Source organism: Peromyscus eremicus, chromosome 3, assembly GCF_949786415.1.
Source record: "Peromyscus eremicus chromosome 3, PerEre_H2_v1, whole genome shotgun sequence".
NCBI classification, from domain to species: Eukaryota; Metazoa; Chordata; class Mammalia; order Rodentia; family Cricetidae; genus Peromyscus; species Peromyscus eremicus.
Window position 1 is genome coordinate 34050256 of NC_081418.1, and position 20449 is coordinate 34070704.

At 37.6% G+C, this 20449-nt stretch overlaps 1 protein-coding gene across 1 annotated transcript in view; it reads left to right on the top strand.

The window, feature by feature from the left end:
• Cped1 (cadherin like and PC-esterase domain containing 1) overlaps positions 1 to 20449 on the top strand; it is a 273880-nt gene that overhangs the window by 133283 nt on the left and 120148 nt on the right. The window contains exons 7-14 of the mRNA XM_059257422.1: positions 2307 to 2449; positions 3436 to 3508; positions 4645 to 4812; positions 6398 to 6502; positions 8386 to 8543; positions 12814 to 12884; positions 14585 to 14635; positions 19795 to 19978. Coding sequence (XP_059113405.1) covers positions 2307 to 2449; positions 3436 to 3508; positions 4645 to 4812; positions 6398 to 6502; positions 8386 to 8543; positions 12814 to 12884; positions 14585 to 14635; positions 19795 to 19978 — 953 coding nt within the window. The remainder of the gene's footprint in view (positions 1 to 2306; positions 2450 to 3435; positions 3509 to 4644; positions 4813 to 6397; positions 6503 to 8385; positions 8544 to 12813; positions 12885 to 14584; positions 14636 to 19794; positions 19979 to 20449) is intronic.

The window sequence follows — 20449 nt, forward strand, 5'->3', positions numbered from 1 at the left end:
ACCTTTGGATTTAATTAACAGCAAATTGTTTCCAATTTGATACATTTTGATGAGGTCATGAAGTACACTCTGTTGTTCGTTGTGCATCTGAGTACACCGAGATGCACAGATCTCAGATAGTTTGACCAAGGAAATATAATTAGCACAGTCATTTACAGTATAAACAGAACTAGGAATGAATCTCTTATTTAGTCTGAGTGATTCCGTTATGGGGAATGATAAATGTGTTATACTCTCTTTGGGAGACTTAATGCAGGTTGATGACATGTGTACACATACACATTCAGCACTTGCACGACCCTCCTTTTATTTCTCACATGTGATGTTTGTTGACACTGCGCTGAGTAAGTTAAATAAGTCCATAGAGTAGGAATTGTTACAAAGTGTCACAGTATGGCACAGAACCAGAGTTGAACCTGATATTTTTTGGAGTGTTACCACAGTGCTGTGAAATGTGTCCCTAAGTCACAGAATGTAGGCTTCCCACAGAGTAGAGAGCTCACCGAAAGCAGAAATGAATTAATTGAATAGACTTTGTGTTCAATGCTTACTATTCCTGTTATAACTTAAGAAATAACCATTTGCACATTAGGGGAATAAATAAATACAAGCCCCAAATACTAATTTGCTGCTCTCTATGGAGGGTATAATTTGACACTCAGTCTTGTACACCATATATGCTAGGCAGAACTTTTCAACATTATTGTATCATCAACCATAAGCTCTGTGACATTCAGGTGACATTAATGTGGAAAGAATGCATGAATGTCATTAGCAACTCTTCCTATTAATATGGTGAGCTGAGTAAGATTTATGTTGCTTTTATTTAGAAACACACGGTGTTATTCTATTTTGACTCAAGGGTGTTAACATTTTTACTGTTAGCATTAATTTGTTTTCTTTTAATTATACAATTACTACATTCATTTTCCTTAGTAAAATGGAAAAATATCTCAGTTGCCAGATGTTGATGATATGTTCTTAGGGTCTTAATGTCTGGTCTCATTAGATTTCTGGTTTTGGCTTATAAAAGTTTATGGACTCAATACTTGTTTATGTTGGGAGAATTTCACTTGCACATTTTAAAGATACGGTTACCATTTTCCATAGATGATTTCTGCCAATATTTGTCCTTCGTTATCATCACAACAGACATTTCCAATGTGTGATTTTTTGCATTCTGATAGGTTTAGCCTATTCTTCCAAAAGCATTAATCAAATATCTGCTGCATGTTTTTTCAAAAAATATTTTTTGTTCTTTATCTTTGAAAGGTTATGTTTACCTAGAGAAAGTCTGTAAATCAATAAGATTTGGTTTATATTTTTTAAAAATATTGACTTGAAATTTAATGCTAAGCATCTTCAAAAGGTAGTTTTGTCTTATGGTTTTTAATATTTAAGTAAATAAGAATAGCTGTTTGTGAAGCTAACAGTATTGTCCACAGGAAGACACAGACTTGACCTTCTTTTACTTAATACCATCTCATCTTTTTCATCACAGGAAATCTTATATTAAAATGTTATTACAACTCTGTAATTCTCTTAGATTCTTCTCTGGTTGCCTAGGTCTCCCAGAGAAAAATGAGATGAAGAGAAACAGCTTTGAAAAGATATTTTTATTGATACATGCAGAAAATTGATAATTAGAAACCAAATATTTGATTTTCATACTTTCTACTGGCTTTCAAATAATTGTTTTCTATGTTGGGTGCACAACTCTCTTGTTAGTGAGTATTAGCCCATGTGCAAGTAAGGAAGCAGAGATTCAGCAAAGTGAGTGGCAAGTGCAGTTCCCTTACTGAGAGAATCAGAACTCAAGCCAGAGGGCTCCTACTGCAACCCTCACCATGTCAGGGGTACTGTCCCTTCTGTGGTTTGATACTACAAGAAAAGTGAAATGAATAAAGAATGTTAAGTTAGATTGCATGGACTGGGCAATGGTGGTACACACCTTTGATCCCAACTCTCAGGAGGCAGAAGCAGGCAGATCTCCATGAGTTCGAGGCCAGCCTGGTCTGTAGCATGAGTTCCAGGACAGCCATGGTGGTTACACAGAGAAACCCTGTCTGAAGAAACTAAAAAAAAAAAAAAAAAAAAAAAATTAAATTGCAAGGTATGTGAACGTTTCTTTCTCCTTGTGACTTGAATTAAAAATATTTAAATCTTAGATTCTCAAATTTTTCTACTTAAAGTTTTGTTCTGGTTTTTGAAGTGGACAGGGAGACATAACCTTCAGATTACTCACCTTGGAAACAATAGGCAGATGAAAATATATTTTGTTCTGTCAATCTTTTGTTTTTTCCTAGCTGCAGATGTTTTTTGAGACATTCCTGAGGACAAGTTCACCTCTGCAGGCACTGGATAGCATGAAAGAAGCAATTAGCAAGCTCCTACTGGTGGCTGAGGTGTTCAGTAAAGCATCTACTCTGGGACCAAAGACCATCCATAGGTGAGAGAGAGACAGAACAGACAGACAGAGAGAGAGAGAGAGAGAGAGAGAGAGAGAGAGAGAGAGAGAGAGAGAGATTCTAAAATTTACTAGTGAAAAAACAGCCGCTGGAAGTAAATAGAACATGGAAAATCTATGTCAGTACATGATAATATGATCTTCTAAACATGTATGGCGTAATTTATAGATTCTAAAACTTCAGAGTTCGTTACATGCCATTTGTTCATATTCAAATGGTGTGACAAGAAATAGAACACAGGGTTTTAAGTATTTATTGTTATTACTGTTATTGCTACTATTATGATCTTTTCAGCAGTCTTACTGTACAGCCTAGACTAGCCTGGAACTTGTCATCCTCCTGCCTCCACTTCCTAGTGCTGGGACTACAAGCCTGTTCTTGGATCCTAAAGATAATCTTGAATTTGTAGCCTCCTTTCAAGTATTTCCATCAAATATACTAAGTATTGACCATGTATAGCTTTACCTGTACATAATACATTTATTCTAAAATGTCACAATGACTTCAAAATACTGAGATAGAAAAAGCTTTTAACAAAATTCTGTCACTTCTACTCTCCTAGCTCAGCTTGACAATAGCTTGTTGCCTTTGTTCTAAGGAAATGTGGTCAAGTTTGCCAAAAAAGGGAAAGGTGCTCAGTGATTTGAGCTCATTCTTACACTTTCTGCATGCATTAGTGTTAAGAGTAGAGGACCTGGACATTTCTCCCCATATTAAGGTTCTCATGGAATAACATCATTGGTTACTGTGGTGTGCCATGGAGAATGGAAGCATATTTGCACTTTCTCTAATGAACAAAAGAGACTCAAATCCAACACTCCATTTCATGTAATTTTCTATTATCCATGCCATTGGCCTTTAAATTATGGAAATTTAACTGTATCAATTATAAATAATGTAATACCATATAGCAGAGTGTGTAGCAAAGAGAATATGTTTTCCTGTTACTTTGTGTTTTTCCTTCCAGATGTAGACAGTGTTTTCAGCTTTTAACTTTTGATATTGGTTATGGAGATTTGGGAAATCCTGTAGTGCTCCAGGTGAGTATGTAGGACGAAGCATATGTATTTGGGGTGGGGGTAGGGTGTGTATTTTCATTCATGGTTACCAGTTGATTAGTAACACCTTCCGTTACAGTCCTTCCAGGCTAATATGCCCATGGCTCCTAGGGAATTAGTGAATTCTAATCACCACGAGGACACACTAGAACAAACATGAAGTTTTCCATAGTTCCCCTGAATAAAGATACTATTAAGTCAAGTATATGTTCACGGGAAAAAGCAGGACATATTGATAACGGCAAACAAGAGATGACCAGGGGTATTTTCATGGCATCATGAAGAGATGGCTCTGTTATTCTTTTTCAATTGGTCATTTAAAAAGCCATAGGAACAAGAGAGACTGACCACTGGCAGAATTCTTGCCTGGAATGCACTAGGCCCTAGGCTAGTAATACAAATAAATGCATTGTTTTTCTATTTTAATTTAAAAGCATAAAATGTCATGTGAATTTTTGAAATATTTTCTGATATGTATATGTAAATATGGGTGGTTTTTAGTTTGTTTTGAGTTAAAACTCTTTTAGATCACTTTCCTCAGCATATTTTTTTCATCTAAAATATTCTTCAATGATTAGAAGACAAAAACATTGGTTCAGCTATTTTATAAAAAGCTGTCTATTGGGCTCTAAGGTGGGAAGGAAAGGGGAACAAAATAGACTTATGGGTAATCAGAGTTCAAGTCCACTAGAGTTAGTTTTTTCTAAACCATGATATAGAGAATACAATTACATAAATATTGCATGTTTAAGATTTATCTATAAAATTTAGAATCTTTATGAAATTTTTAATGGCCATTTGCTTTTTTGATGCCTAATAGCTGAAATTAAACTTTCAAAAATTTGTATTTTTGAAAAAATGTTATGTATTATCTTTCATGAACAAATATTTGTGAGATATAAAGACTTTCAAGATAAGCTAATGCGACTTTGAAATAGTTCATGCTCCTCTACATTAAAAGAATGGCATCTTCCTAAGAAGCGTTACTCATGTTTATGAAACTGTTAGCCTCTGGAAGACCACTAGATGTCAGCTCTGGTCTACAATCCAACCTGAAATAAATCATGCCTTAGAATTAATTTCCCTGTAAGGTCTCCTCTGCTTCTCTTCTTTCAAAGGTACATGAGCATTTGAAATTTCAAGATGATGAGAAGTTCAATTTGGAGGACCAAAATATAGAAAAAATCCTCTTAAAGGATACTTTCAACTTCCTCTTCTCCAACACATCTTCCCTTTCTGTATTTTCTGAGATAGTGCAGAAGCTTTACAGAGCCAGCGCACTGGAGGTGAGTTCATACATGCATATGGACAGTGGTTTCTCAGCCACTAGTCATTTTTATTGTGCAATTTGAAATTAATTAATAATTGTTGTCGATTATCTTGTGCTTCTATATTCTGACCTGAGGACCACCATCATTTTATATTGACTAAGTATGCGTGTGAAGGATTGTGATGGGAACGAAGTGAAAAAGTTCGTAATTGTTGGGGAACAGATATAGATATTTTCAATGATACATGTGTTTATACATTTCAGAACTTTACAAAGACTGTTAGAACTCTCTGAAGGTAGTCTGGAATTACAGAGTACTCCAGGATGACTTCAGGGGAACTGAATTAAAACATTAATTTGCTTAAATATTTGTGTCCGTTGACATTTGGCTGGACGCTGACCATCAGGGTGGAGGACTTCAGAACGGTGCTGGGTGGGTTGTTGTTGTTTGGGTTCTTGGTTTGTTTTTATGGCAGGCTAGCACAGTGTTCTTATACACTAAAAAATCAGTGCCAATTACCATAATAGTATTCCCCAAATGTCTTTCTATTTTGAAACTCATATTTGACGAATTTGGAGGAGTATGTAAAAAATTTCACAAAGGCTGTGATGGTGTCTGTCACACACACCTTGTCAGAGAGCATCGCTCTTGACCTCAGGGATGCTCTTGGAAACAAATGAATGTGGAAAAACCTGGAGTGGTAAGTGGCCAGCCTGTGAAACTCTCCAATTCTGTTTTTTTTTTTTTTCTTTTACGGAACTGAGGACCGAACCCAGGGCCTTGCACTCCACTGAGCTAAATCCCCAACCCCAAATGGTTTTTTTATTATTTTTATTTATTTATTTATTTATTTATTTATTTATTTATTTATTTATTTATTGGTTTTTCGAGACAGGGTTTCTCTGTGTAGCTTGGGAAACTCTGTATTGGTGAAATTATTAAGGCCACTCCACGTAGTTAAAAGGGAAGTTTATTTTGTGGGGTAACTTACAAGTGAATAGATAGTTTACAGGTCTTGGAAAGGTGTAGCGCAGTCCGGCGGTGTTCTCTGAAGAACTCTGCTCGGTCTACCTCCAGCGTCCAGGGTTTAGGAATCAAGAGAGCTGGCACATCCAGATCTCAGGTCTTCAGGGTCCTCTCTTGGCCCCGCCTTGTAGGCGTGACAGTTACCGGAGCCTCAATGGGGGTTGGAACTTCCAGAGCAAAGCTGGAATGGCTACCTACTACAACTCTCCAATGGCAGTATTCCACACTGGGGTTCGTGTCCAGATACTCTTTGATTTTTTTCACCTCTATTGCTCTGAGGGCCCAAGGAAAATCTTGCATTCCAAAACCATGGTCACACACATCCTCCTCTCTTGTGCTCATCCCCTTGACCTCACTACCAAGGTACCATTGGGTGAGTTAAGACAGCCAATCCTGTCAACTATGAAACTTTTTTTGTATTTGGATGTTATTGAGACAACATATCATCTCTATGAATTCTACAGCTTTAATAAGTTTAGCTGTTGTAGAGTTTGATTGATTTGTTAGGTGGGGGTTACTGGGGGAAAGATGGCTTGACTGTTTCATGATTACTTAAGGCTTTTTTCCTTTCTAGGATGGAAACTATCACAAGGAGTTAAATAAGTGCCTGTCTTTAGAGGAAATTCACTCAATTAGGACCTTTATAAAGGAACTTGGGAGTCTGGGAGAATTCCAACTGGTAAAACAAAAGTGATATTTCTTTCCACTTAGTGACTGAGACTGTAACATTAATAGATTAGCTGTAAGTTGCCTGACTTTTCCTTCAAGTAACACACAGCCATTTCTTTACAGCACAGACTGTTTTGTAGGCTTTTGTCCTTTCGAGAAGATGCATATGCTTTGCTATAAGCGTTTGCTAATAATATGTGACTTAGCAGAGGTAAAGGATATGACATCATAGTAGCTGCCAGGGTGGGACAGTTCTCTAGGGAAGATGTTGATTTTTTTTTTTAAGAAATTTCCCTTCTAGTTTTGAGGCCTGCACATGTAACCAATATTTATTATTTTTTATTACCCTTTTGATTTGAGAAAAATTAAATAGATTTGAATATAATAAGACCTTTAAAAACAGCCTAAATTTTTTTTAATTTACTCTTCTCTCATACATTACATCCACCCACAGTTTCCCCTCCCTCCACTCTTCCCAGTCCCCCCCCCCCCCCCCCCCGACTTCCCCAGCTTAATTGGTGGTAGCAATATTGCAGGTATGTATATGTGAATGCTCTTAGCAGCTCTTGCTGGTTTCAGGCTGCAAAGGGGCATTTTTTTTCTCCCTGGAATTTTTGGTGTGTTTATCAGTTTATTGGCCAATATCAAAGCATAATTGATTATATATGAGTGTTTGTGCCCAATGTGTTTTATTTCTGCCACTAATATAGACTATGATGAGTCTATATTTTTACTTAATGTTTGTTCATATAAAACTATTTTAAAATGGTATTTAAAACCAATTGATGAGTTATTAATCTGATGCAAGGCTGGAATATTCCTTGTAGTTTTTTTCAACCTATATATACATAAGTTACTTAAATGAGTTATAACCAGTTCACCAAGTTAACCAATGAATGATTGAGACTTTTTAAAACAATTTAGCCCCATATTACACAGGACTGAAAGTAAGCTTAGGACTCCAGCATGATTTAATCAGCATATTTATCATTTTAATTGGTTTGCATGTAATAAATGACAGTTTAGCTCAAAGTTTTAGGAACCACTCACCTGTCAGGAATTCGTCACTCACAACGCTGTGAATACCGACAGCCTCTGTTGGGATGAGAGAGGAAAGAAACAAGGGCCACCCTCAATTTCCTGCCTCTCAGAGTGGAAACAAGATAACCAATTTCCTCCTTTTTGTGAGATTAAGAGTTCTCACCATGGCATAATTTACTTGCAGGGCAAAAGGACTTCTCTTCCCCCCAGCCTTTCTTCCTCTGTTACTTCTCTCCCCTTAGGCTGGAAGGAAAGATCCCAGTATACTCATTGAAGAGGGGAAAAATGACTCCATTTATAAATATGATCATCAGTAACTTTCATAATGTCTTAAAAAGCAACATCTGCCTTGAAAACAGTACCAAAAATTAAAATTAAATCAGTCTATACTTACCAATAGATTGTGTTTGTTTGTACCTACATGTGTGTACGTACAAGAACAAGTGTACAGAAATACGTGTGGCCATCCAAAGACAACCTTAGCTGTCATTCCCCATGTGGCATCTGCCTTGTTTTCTGAGACACTCTCTATTGTCCCAGGACTCACCAAGTAGGCTGGGCTGGCCAGTCAGTGGGCCCAGGGGATTCATCCATCTCTGCCTCCCATGCTAGATTCTGTAGGAGTTCATGCTCGGCTTTTCTGGGCATGAGACTCAGGTCCTCACACTTTTATTGAACTGAGTTATCCTCTCAATATTTAAAAACGTTGAGTTTTTAAATAAATAACTGCTCGACAAAACAATATCTGACTAAATATAAATAGTATCCGTAATACTACATTTCAACTTACTTTCAAACTTTCAACTGATTTTTTTTCTTCTGCTAATGTTTTCTTTGAACATTTCTTCTCAGCTCTTCCCATCTACTCTTCCTGGGATTCAATCTGTGATGCGTGAATTTTATGATATGTCAACTCCTCGCTCAGTCATGTCCCAATACTGGTCTCTTTTAAATGTATTTGAACAATTTTGGCCCATGAATAAAAAGGAGCAGCTACATCCACTGGAATGGTAAGAGAGCCACAAATTTGAATTGTGCAGTCCAAAAATTCTTAAGCCGAAAAGATAGATTTCAAAAGGCTTTGCCTACATTAGAGTGAACAACACAAAGGAAGTACACCCAAAAATTCACGGTCTGGAAAACAAATGACTTTAAAGCATTGAAACCATAATGGTTCTGATGATCATCAGACACAGTATCAAAAAATACATCCAACCATTTTCAAACTAAGATACGACTCCATTATAAAGTAACGTTTAAAATTAATCATTTCTGTCTCCTTTCATTTTGTGATCCATACCTTTTCATTACTGAAGCATCTACAAGATTTGATGGGGTTTGTGCTATGAACCATCCATCAACTTGGAGAGAGATACAGCAGGCACATTATTGGGGGCGGGGTTATAGAGGCATGACTTTATTCTGAGCAAAACTCAGCTAACTTTATAAATCTATACTCTAATGTGTTTGTTTTGCTTTTTGAGAGTGTTTTGCCATCCACTTCCACTCTTAGGAGAGGTTGAGGGAACAGGCAGGTGAGATATTAATGCCTCTGGTAGCTGGCAAAGGGGATGCACTTAAGTTTGGTCTGTTCTTTAATATGGATAGAATTAAGAGAGCATTTGACTTTTCTACTGCCAGGAAAACAGAATTAGACCTAAGCCTCCCAGGGAGATGAAAGAGCAAGGGACATGACATTCATTTATGTCTCCTACAGTCACCGTTGGGAATAGCTCTCTTCACTTGTCCTTCAGTTCCTTCGGCTTCAGGAGATAGTGACAAAAGAAAAAAAAAAAACTCATTTGTAATTAAAAATACAAATAACCATACAATCTGAGTACTTCTTAGAATGTCTCCTAGCGTTAACATCCACTTTAATTGCAAAATCTTTATAAGCTTGGCTTTATTCCCTCAGTAAGTCCAAATGAAGTTTTTCCTTGTGTGCTTGAAAACTGTTGTAAATTCTACAGCATAAAGCCACTTTTTATGCTTTGCTCTCACTCAGCTAACCCAAGACTACCCCATACATCAGTATAGATAGCAAAAGAACAGACGAGATTTCCCAAGGTGCTTATTTGTATTGTTTGTAACGTTCAGTGGGTTCCCAAGAGATTTGTAAGCTTTAGACCATTTGTTCCCTGGCAGAGTTTTCTCCAGCTCCTCATATATGACCAGGTTCAGCAATCCACTAGTTAAAATCGGAAGACTGGGTTCTCTTGCCTTAAATGAATGCAAGAATGGCCTCCATTGAATGTAATTATAAAGGACAGGAACTATTCTGAATCATGCAAAGGTGGATAAAAAAATCCCAACATTAGACTTTATTAGTTATAGCACGCAAAGTTCTGAGCCCTCTAAGACTTAATTTCTTTACATGTAAATATGGCATAGGTTGTCTACCACTTATTATTCTAGGAGGATTACATAAGAAAGTTTTGTGTATGTCACACTACAGTGCAAATAGGTGATAAAGGGCAGTTTATTTTTCCTTTCAAGTTCTATGGAACTCAAAGGTCATCTTAGTATCTGTGGTGAGGGTAGCACTTTCTTTCCTTTCTATAAGGAAAGCCATGCATGTTCAAAACACTTTTCAGTGTTAATACTGACAGAAATAAATTTTTGTATTTATCAGAAGTCAAATGGCATAATGCTCTCAGAACTGTTTTTTTTTTAAGTACTCAGTTCACATTATTTTCCACTTTACCAGTGAGTGTATATATTTCATGATCATTTATGCTTTATTGCAAGAAGGATCATGTCTCTTGCACATTTCCCAGATGAAGGAAAAGAAGATTCTAAGACAAATCAGTAGCTTAAGACTTTTGGCTACTCTGGATACAGAAGACTGTTGTTTGGCTCGAACTGTTTGGGAGGCACCCAGGCAGGGGGATCGGAATCTGTCCCTGGTCTATGGGCAGACTTCTGGGAATCGGTGCCTGTGGTGTGATGCCTTACACAGCCTTGATGCAGTGGGAAGGAGCTTGGACCTGCCTAGGCTCAGTGTGCTGGGTTCTGCTGACTCCCCATGGGAGACCTCGATTTGGGGGATGTGGGGAGCGGGGTGGCTTGGGAAAGAGGGCTGGGGGTGGGAGGAGGGAGGAAGGGGGATCTGTGGATGGTATGTGGAATGAGTAGAAAATTTCTTAATAATGAAAAATGGAAAAAAAGAAAACTAGTCAGAGAACCATTGTTAAAGTGTCAGAAATAAATAATTTTATGTTTGTCAAAAAAAAAAAAAAAAAGACTTTCAGCTAATACAAATGTTGACCTGCTGACTGTCTCACCAATGTGTCTGCACTTTTATCCAGGATACTACAGAGGCAGGGAGGCTACCATGTTTTCGTATTCACAACGGCCACAGCAAGGAGGTTTTATATACATGTACACTTGGGATCTAATGATTTCATCTTTCCTTTGAAATGAAGGTCATTTGCTTGTAGCATGGTAACAGGTTAAGAGAAGATAAAAGCGAGCATGTCAGCAGTGATAGGTAACATTTATGTGTGAGCTCCAAGGCTCAGAATCCAGACACCCCAATCTAAGCGGTGTGAAAACCCTAAAATCGTCTGCTAATTTTCACTTTCCTGGAAAGAAAGTGGCATATGTCCCTTACTTTGTGCAAATGTTTTCTTAGAAAATACACACCTGCCGGGCGGTGGTGGCGCACGCCTTTAATCCCAGCACTCAGGAGGCAGAGGCAGGTGGATCTCTGTGAGTTCGAGGCCAGCCTGGGCTACCAAGTGAGTTCCAGGAAAGGCGCAAAGCTACACAGAGAAACGCTGTCTCGAAAAACCAAAAAAAAAAAAAAAAAAATACACACCGATTTAAAAATAATTTAGTCACGAAAATATCCAAGAAAGAACTGCATGATGCTCTTGTGTACAAGTGTTCACTCCATTAAGACAATCATGCTTCCATAATTCAGTTCATGTGAATTTCAGGGCTGTATCTCTTAAACGAGTCTCCTGGAAGTTCTTGTTCATGAGAAATTCTTAGATTTTTTTTTTTTAAAATTTGGACTTCAGCTAAACTTATCTCATTAGTAGAGTGATCACCACTGTGCAGAAAGTCCTGGATTGAATCCCCAACATGACAAACATAAAAATAAATAACCAAAAATCTCACCACTATCAAAAACTTCCTACCTCTTAAAAAGCATGCTTTACCTGTTATTCCAGTCCTTGAAAGGAACAACTACATTTTTGCCTCCAGTTTTTTGTTTGTTTGTTTTTTTTTGTTTTTGTTTTTTGTTTTGGTGTGTGTGTGTGTGTGTGTGTGTGTGTGTGTGTGTGTGTGCGCGTGCATACCCAAAAAAAGCTGACTTTTAAAAGTAAAATTATCCTAACTTTCAGCACTGGCAATGATAGAAATGCTAATTAGCAATTAGCAAACTGTTTGATGCGTAGGTTCTTTTAGACTTCCTGCCTGATGATGATGATGATGATACTTTCATGGGCCTGAAGATGCCCTCCTAACCTTTGTAGTATGTTACTCAGCACAGTGTCTGGCACTGGCATTTTTATTTGATTCTCACAGTGTTCCGGTGTAGAGCAAATACTATTATCTCCATTTTAATGGGGTGACAGACAGCACGGCATCATATCAACACAGGAAAGTCATGTCAAGAGCTAGAGACCACAGTGACCTGTGTTCTCCATTATCCAGACCCAAAAATGTCCTGACTGCAGTTTAGGTTGTTTTAGGCCCAGTTCGAAGGACTTAAAGGTTCATCCAGCCATGCATTTGGTTACTTGTACAACCTACAAAATGAAGCGACCATGCCAAGATGTAAGCAACCTTGGCCGTTCTCTGTTGGTTATCAGGAAGTGTAAGGACACATGCTTTGGCAATATCAACTGTTTCCTATAGCCATGTTGGTTTTTCCAGTTTTGTGTACATTCTCAGACTGTGTCTCAGAACGTCCAAGGCTCTTGGCATCAAAGCTGTGGATTGTTAGGCAGTGAGAATGTGCATTTTAAAATCATCTCTGTTGGATGTAGGCTATCTGAGGTTGCTCAGCTTCCAACTAGAGAGTGACTGGTTTTTTTTTTGTTGTTTGTTTTGTTTTGTTTTTACTAGTTTTTTTCAACTATGCATCTACTTATTAGAGATGATAAGATTTGCACCCACCTCACTAACACTAATGCTATTATCTATCAGCTTAGAGAACTGAAATCCAGACAGTGTTTCTTGTCTTCACCAAAATAACTGTGCCCACCTGGGACAAAAGACCGTGTGTTCATCTTGTTGATTTGGATTTGCTTGGCATTGTATTTACAGGAATTCTTCCAAAAGAAGTGAGACCATTCAGAAACCACAAGAATCATCAGAAGCAATCAAAAGTAAAAAAGGTAAAAAACACATAGTCCCACATAGTATAGTATAAAGAAAATCACTATCTGGCTTCAAAATATATTTAAAATGTTTAACTTTGTTAGCAATCAAAAATGAAAATTAAGCAAGAAAGATGGTTTCTCCTCAAAATTAGATGTTCTTCTTAAAGATAGGGAAGGAGTGAGGGGAAATGAGTATTCTCATTCTGATGGTAAGTGTTTAAACCAGAGTACATGTTAAGGGGCTACTTGATAGCATAGAAAGTAAGCTTTAAAAGTTACTCTTGGGGCCTTAGCACACACATGCTTGATATGCTGAGGCTCTAGGCTTAATCCTTAGTGCACAAAAATAGATTATCTAGTTAAATAAAATTTACCTTTACAGACTAGAAATTCTACTGCTATTTTTTAAGAAAATAATTAAGAATATTGTGAACATTTAAAAATTTAAGCATTTTAATAAACAGTAATATAACCTCTGAAAAAAGTTTAGTATCTATTTATAATACAGTTTTCAGCAAATTATAAAAATAAATAAACAAGTAATAGATGAAAACACGAGACTCCACCATTATTGCTGTAAGAGTAGACTGAAAGCATCTGTGAACCTATAGTCCTGAAATAAAATTCTATAAATAGCTAGAAAAAAACATTTGCCACGAAAGATGTTCAGGCTATGTGGTTGAATGTAACAGCTGCCTACTGGCAAGAGGAACCTCAAGAAGTTGGATGGTGATTTTTCTTCCCCTGACTTACCTCTTTTTCTTCATATTCTTATTTTTAAAGAATATTTAATGTTTTGTAATATTTTAAGAAGAAAAAAATAATCATCAGTATATCTATCTATTCCTTTTAACTGAAGGAAGGCTGTTACAGCCAGGATTTAGTCCAAAACTGTGGTTCTCAGTGGTGCTGCACTGAATCTTCTAACCAGCACTTTGGTTTAAGGCCCAACAGTGAGTTTACAGGACACTAGTTTGAGAACCGCAGATTCAACAAAATGAATCAGTAGGCCTAGAAATAAATGGATGATGATTGAACATGGACTGCTCTCTTCTGCCACCATTTTTTTCTTTTTTTAATGAATATTTTAAAACAATCTACATATTTTATGCATTCATTTGTCCGTAAATATTTATTAGAATGTTTTTTTCAGTTGGATGTTTAGTTATCCAGAAACTTGGAACATACAGAGTAACCAACTGGTTAGAATATCTTCATTCCAACAATTTAGGAAACTATAGCATAGGATCACATAACTAGAAGAAATGTAATAGTTTACCTTTAGGATAAAGATGACATTCAGACCACTCATTTGTTCCTCCAACGTTCTGCCACTGGAAGTCATCACTTGTTAGAGCTTTGAATGTTTGCCAGCTTTGCTTAGAGATGCTCACTGGTGAGGAGTTGAGAGATGGCTCAGGGAAGTGCTTGCTTTTTGTATATGAGTGTGTGCATCCCATTCCTAGCACCAAACAGAACTCCGGGTGTGATGGTGTGAGTCTCCAGCACTTGGAAGTAGGGGATAGAGACAGGCAGATCCTTGGGTCTTACTGACTGGCTAGTCTAGCTCGTCAGTAAGCTCCAGATTCAGAGCAGAAGAAAAAGAGAGGGAGGAGAAAAGAGACAGAGAGAGAAAGGGGAGAAAGAGAGGGAGGGAGAGAATTTTTACATTAAATTTACAGTTTTGTTTTTAAATTTATTTATTTTTATTTTAGATGCAGTTCCACGAGTTTTGTATGAAAATAAAGATATACATTGCAGTAATGGTGAGTTGAGATTGAAGTGTTCCCATAGTACAGCCCACAGTTAGACACAACCCAACTTTGAAAAAATAGAAACATTTTTATCGTATTCAGATGTCTTTAGGCTGCTAAAGTAGATTTTGAGAAGTTTTATTTCTGGTTAAGTTAATATTTGTCACTTCTTCATGAATAAAACATTTCATTTATAGATACTCAGATTTTTAGTTTAAAATATTATACTTATGTATGTTGTTTTAGGTCAGTGACTTCCAGATTCATTTTTAGGGGCCCAAGGAATCTTAAGGCTTTACATTAGAAATAGAATTTGGCTTATACATCCTCTTTAGAAATCTCACCATTCTGAAGTAATTTGTTTTCCTCCTAGGCTATTGCTATAATGGAGAGAACTTGAGTAGAATTCTCTTCATAACAGCTGAGAATTTCAAACTCAGTTTTCAGTTAATCTTCTTAAAATATCATGAATTTTAATTCCATATAATAAAATATATATGCAATTTAAGTTTATGTAAAATCTAAATTAAAAATCACTTTGTTTATCTGGTTTGATATAGTAACAATGGTCTTCTAAACACATCTTTTGAGTAAGTCCAGTTGACTTTCAAGGTCACAAGGCTATTAAATGACTGAGGTGGATCATGACCTTCAGACTGGTCCTAAGCTCCTGAAGTTCTTTTCTTTTAAAAAAATTATTATTATTTGTTTTACATGTATGTGTGTTTTGCCTGCCTGTATATCTGTGCACCCCATGAGTGATGGAGCTTGAGGAGACCAGAAGAGGGGGTTGGAGCCTCTCTTTTTTTTTTTTTTATAACTCCTGGAACTGAAGTTTAAAATGTGACCATGTGGCACTAGGAATTGAACCTAGGTCCTCTGGGAGAGCAGCAGACGTGGTGCTCTTAACCACTAAGCCAAGTCTCTGATCGCCTGAATTTTCTTAATATCTTATATCTTGCAAAGAATTAAGAACTTTCCATTGTAGGCTTATTTTTTACAGTGTATACCTCAAAATAAATTTGCACCTACCAATCTGCTTACACTTTTCACTAAAATGTGCTTTTAGAAAATTTGTCTTCTGGGCAGTGGTGTCGCATGCCTTTAATCACACACTGAGAGGCAAAGGCAGGCAGATGTTTGAGCTCTAGGCCAGCCTGTTCTACAGATTAAGTTCCGGGACAGCTAGGGCTACACAGAGAAACCCTGTCCTGAAAAGCAAAAAAAAAAAAAAAAAAAAAAAAACAAAGAAAGAAAGAGAGAGAGAGAGAGAGAGAGAGAGAGAGAGAGAGAGAGAGAGAGAGAGGAGAGGACTTGTCTTCCAAAATAAATTCCTCTAACACACAAAAATTGAAAAATGGAATGTATAAACTTAGGCTTAATTTATTATAATTAAAAGTCTTATAATTTAATATAATCTAACTTGTTTGCCTTCTAAATACTGTTGTTTATTCATCATTTTCCAATAATCACATCAAGCATTACGCTAGATTGAGTAGTATTAGTCTTTATGAAGTCAACAGTGCATTCAGTTAAAGACAGAAAGCTTTTCAAGTATTGCTGTACTTAGCAGACAAAAGAGAGCAGGTGCACCCCCACCCCCACCCCCCACCCCCTCGGTCACCAGTCCCTCACACCTACAAGACCAGGTTCTGGTTCTCCTTTCTCCTGGCTCACTGCTGCTCTGGGTATGGTTTTAAAAGGAAAAAGCTCAGTGAGAAAACTAGGAGATTTGGCAGTAGTAATCTTTTTTGAGATTCTATCCTGGGCTAGACTCAGGGCTAACCACAACGTGAAAAAGCCATGTCATCTGTTTGGGGTTCTGTATTCTGGTGATGTGATGTAGATGAGGGGCACGTTGTCAGGAAATCTCTTCAACTTTGTTCATGTCGTTTTGGGTTTTTCCCCCCTGATTAAAAATTCATCCTACCTGGATCTTTATAATTAATCTCCCTGCATTTATGGTTTGATACAAGACTTAAAATATGCTGGATGATGCTCCTGCACAGGTGGAGTTATCTTTAAGAGAATAAGCTTTTCCTGTGTTCACTATGAATTATGATGATCCGTCAAGAGAGCAATAAAGTCCTATGGTTAAAAGAAAATCCGTTAAAAACCACCAAAACTTCAAACAGCTTTCCCATGTATGCTTGCCAAATAGGTTAAGCACCCTGCTACCACCATCCCTCATGCTGGGTTCTCCATAGATCTAAGGTAAGCAGGCCCAAGACGTGTCAGGACTGGACTGGGAAAGATGCCAAGGACACACCAGGTGTTTACAGGCAGGAACCTTAATTCAGTTGCAATGATGTCAGAGCTAAATTAGCTTTCAAGTAAGGGTCCAGGACATAGCACCCAACCCAGAAGTGGAAAGTTCGGTGGTGGTGGTGGTGGTAGTGGTGTCTTGCTAAAATCTTGCTTAAGAAAGAAATGCACATTTATTTAACTTCTTGTGGAGGTGAGGTTCAATTTATAAGAAGTACAAGCCCCCTTTGAAAACTGTGACTACGCTGTGAAATATAAAAAGAACCATAAATAGTATAAACCGAAAGGAAATTAATTCTCACGGAATTGTTATAAAAATATATTCTTAGTTAATAGAAGTGGCGCATGCTTGTAATCCCAGTGATGGGAGGCCAAAGCCGGAAGATCATAAGTTCAAGGCCACAGTGGGCTGTATGGGAAAACCCTGTGTCAAAATGAAATAAATGAAGTACATAAAAAGAAAAAAAAAGCCTATTAAGTCAAAATACATCTTCTATGATTCATGTTGATGAAACAATCTACTTCTTTATTATTCATTCAAGTGGTTCTGAGCACAAAAGTCTATTTATACTCCCTTCGTGCCTGGGCAGCTCAGACTTCCCTAAAGAGTACTGATCACTGCTCTAGTTTGTTTAGTATTATGCAGGGGTCAGAGTGCTCATTTGGATCAAATCCCATGACTGCCAACCTCCTGTTTTCACTTTGCTTCTCTCTATGCCTTGAACAGAGGCTTGTGGATGGGGTGGGTGGGACTTTGATTTTTAAAAATTAACACATTATTAAGAAACTGTTGAATTTGAATTAAAAGCAATGATTATTTTCAGCATGATTTATAATGCTCTATACTTATATTCCTATGAATCAAATTGAGACTGATTATTAAAATTATAGTTAAAATGTACCTATGTAGACATATTAGCCAGATTAAAAATCTTTGGTTGGCTTGTTCTTTTCAAATGTCAAGTAAAATTAATTAAGCAGTTTACTCAAATCACTTTGAGATTCAACAAAATTGATTTGTTGGGTTTTCTTTTTAAATAATACTTTTCTGTAGAATGAAATTACACCATATTTATGATACTATTCTGTGACGAGTCTTTCTCTGTTCCACCAGCCAAGCCAGGTCCCAAATGATGACATGGAGACTTATGTTAATTATGAAAGCTCAGCCTATAGCTTATATAGTTAGGCTTGTTCCTAACTAGCTCTTATATCTTAAATTAACCCGTATTTTTAAATCTACATTCTACCACATGGCCTTTTACCTTTCTTTCATTTTGTACCTCTGACTTGTTCTGTGTCTCCGGTTATCTCCTTGCATCTCCCTGTGCCTCAATTATCTCCTCCTTCCTCTCTCTGTCCAGAAGTCCTGCCTATACCCCTGCCTAACTATTGACCGTTCAGCTCTTTATTAAACCAATCACAGTGATATATATTCACACAGTCTACAAATATCCCACAACACTATTGTGCTCTTAATTTATACTTGATTAACTGTTTTCCTCTCACTGGCAGGGAAAAACCACAGAATAGGAGACAGAGATGTATATATTAACTTCCATGTTTAGAGCATGCCGGCAGCTTTGTGGAGACCTGGTTCTCAGAGCTAGAGTGCCACAGCTGGATGATGGTTTTCTGTCCCCACCTTGGGTGATGCTTCTCTGTTTCCCTCAAAAGCATATCAGAATTTTGGTCTTAGTGAAGTACAAAGTCCAGGACATAATAGCAGAAGTAATGGGTAGCAAAACAAGGGGGACTTGCGGAATGCAATTCCTCTTCTTTAGCTTAACTGTAGAAATGGTGAGAAACTACTACTATAAACTGTAAACAAACTATCAGATTTGATTTTAGAGAAACCATTATGGTAGCTATAAGGAGAAGTGTAGCAGTGACCAGAACAATGTCTTTTTGCTAACTTCAGTTCCATACCTTCTGGCATTGAACTGTTGTACCTCAGCTTCCTATGCTACTTAGTATCACTGAGTGCCGAATGACACTAGGATGCCTTCACTTTGCTGATTTCTGGAGCATTTTTTATACCTACATTTGCTGAAGTTTTGTTGACCGTTGTAAAGAATAGATAAAATACTTGTAGATACTTCTTTGAAAACTATTTTGATAAGCTCTTGGGTGCTTGTCCATTCCAAATATTAATGTTAGGTGTAATTTAACAGTGGCCTCTCTGTGTGCGCACCGCTCAAGCTGTTTTTCTTTTCTTGTACCAAGAGAGTGTTTGCTATAAAATGAGTTGTCAAAGGGAAATTTATAGTCAATGGCACGGAGTCATTGTAGGCTCAAGAACAGGTTTAAACAGATATGGCATTTCCTTCCATTACTTTCTGACACTTTCCCCTGATGAGGCGGCTTGGGAAGGAATTTCAGGATGCTTTGTGAATATTTCGAAATACGTGTTTGGTATGATACCAAAGTTCATATTCTTTGCTCTGCCTTGCTACTCTTAGATCAACTAATGGCAGTTTAATGACATTTTTCATTAAGAAAGTTTCCTGATTACCTGCTGGTTCCCTTCTGCCACTGTCCCATGGAGCCACTGTTCCATTTTCATAGTTACTCAAGATGTCATATATCTCATGAGGATGTTATCAACCCACAGGAGAGACATTTCCCCCCACCTTCTGTGCCTTTATCATTTCAAGGACTGAGAAAAAATATTGTGTATATCACACCAACTAAAGTGAACAGCTGGCCTTGGGGGGCTCCCTCATATCTGACAAATTGGAACTCGAGTTGATGCCACAAGTCAATGGTGCCTAGGTGCCGAGTGGATAGCCACCGACTACTGAAACTGCGTAGGAGTGGGAGGGAGAAACTCCTTAACCACACGCAGATTTCAATCTCGATGCAGTTCACAGTTGACTTTGTCCTTCTTTCTGTCTTGGTAACAGAGGAAGACACACTCTGCCATATCAAGATCTCCACCCATCCCCATTTGGAGCTAAATCCCGACTTTAATCCGAAGATCAAGGATTATTACTGTGAAGTGCCCTTTGATGTGCTAACCGTGAGGATTGGAGCAGAGACTTCGAAGTGTCAGTGCAAGGTGCACTTGCAAGAGCGGGCGGGACCCAGGTATGGGGATGCGTGCCGGCTGACTCGACTTCTCTCCAGAAAGCAGGTGTCTGATCCCACCTTTGACAGTGGTTCAGAAAGCACGATGCTGTGAAATCTTCCTCTTTCAGGCTTCACGTGTTTAGAAAACACACACAGATTCTCTACCAATCTACAAAAAAACTCAAGTTCGTCTTTGTAATAATACTGTAACAAGAGAGGGCCTTGATATATAAAATATGAGAGGGAGCCATCAAGAACTCCGCTTCATCTCATCTTCTTGTTTCCAGATTGTTGGAGCGGATGCTTAAAAATATCAACCCCCTTTTACACACAGAAATCTTGCCTCGAAAAACAAACAAACAAAAGAGAGTCTCTATGTTTATAATAAGGGCCATTGTGGTTTTGTATAGAGCTATTGTATTAGAAGTAATCCCCAACCCTGACAGGTGGTTAATAAATATTAGTTTCTTTCCTTCTAGTCATGACTTG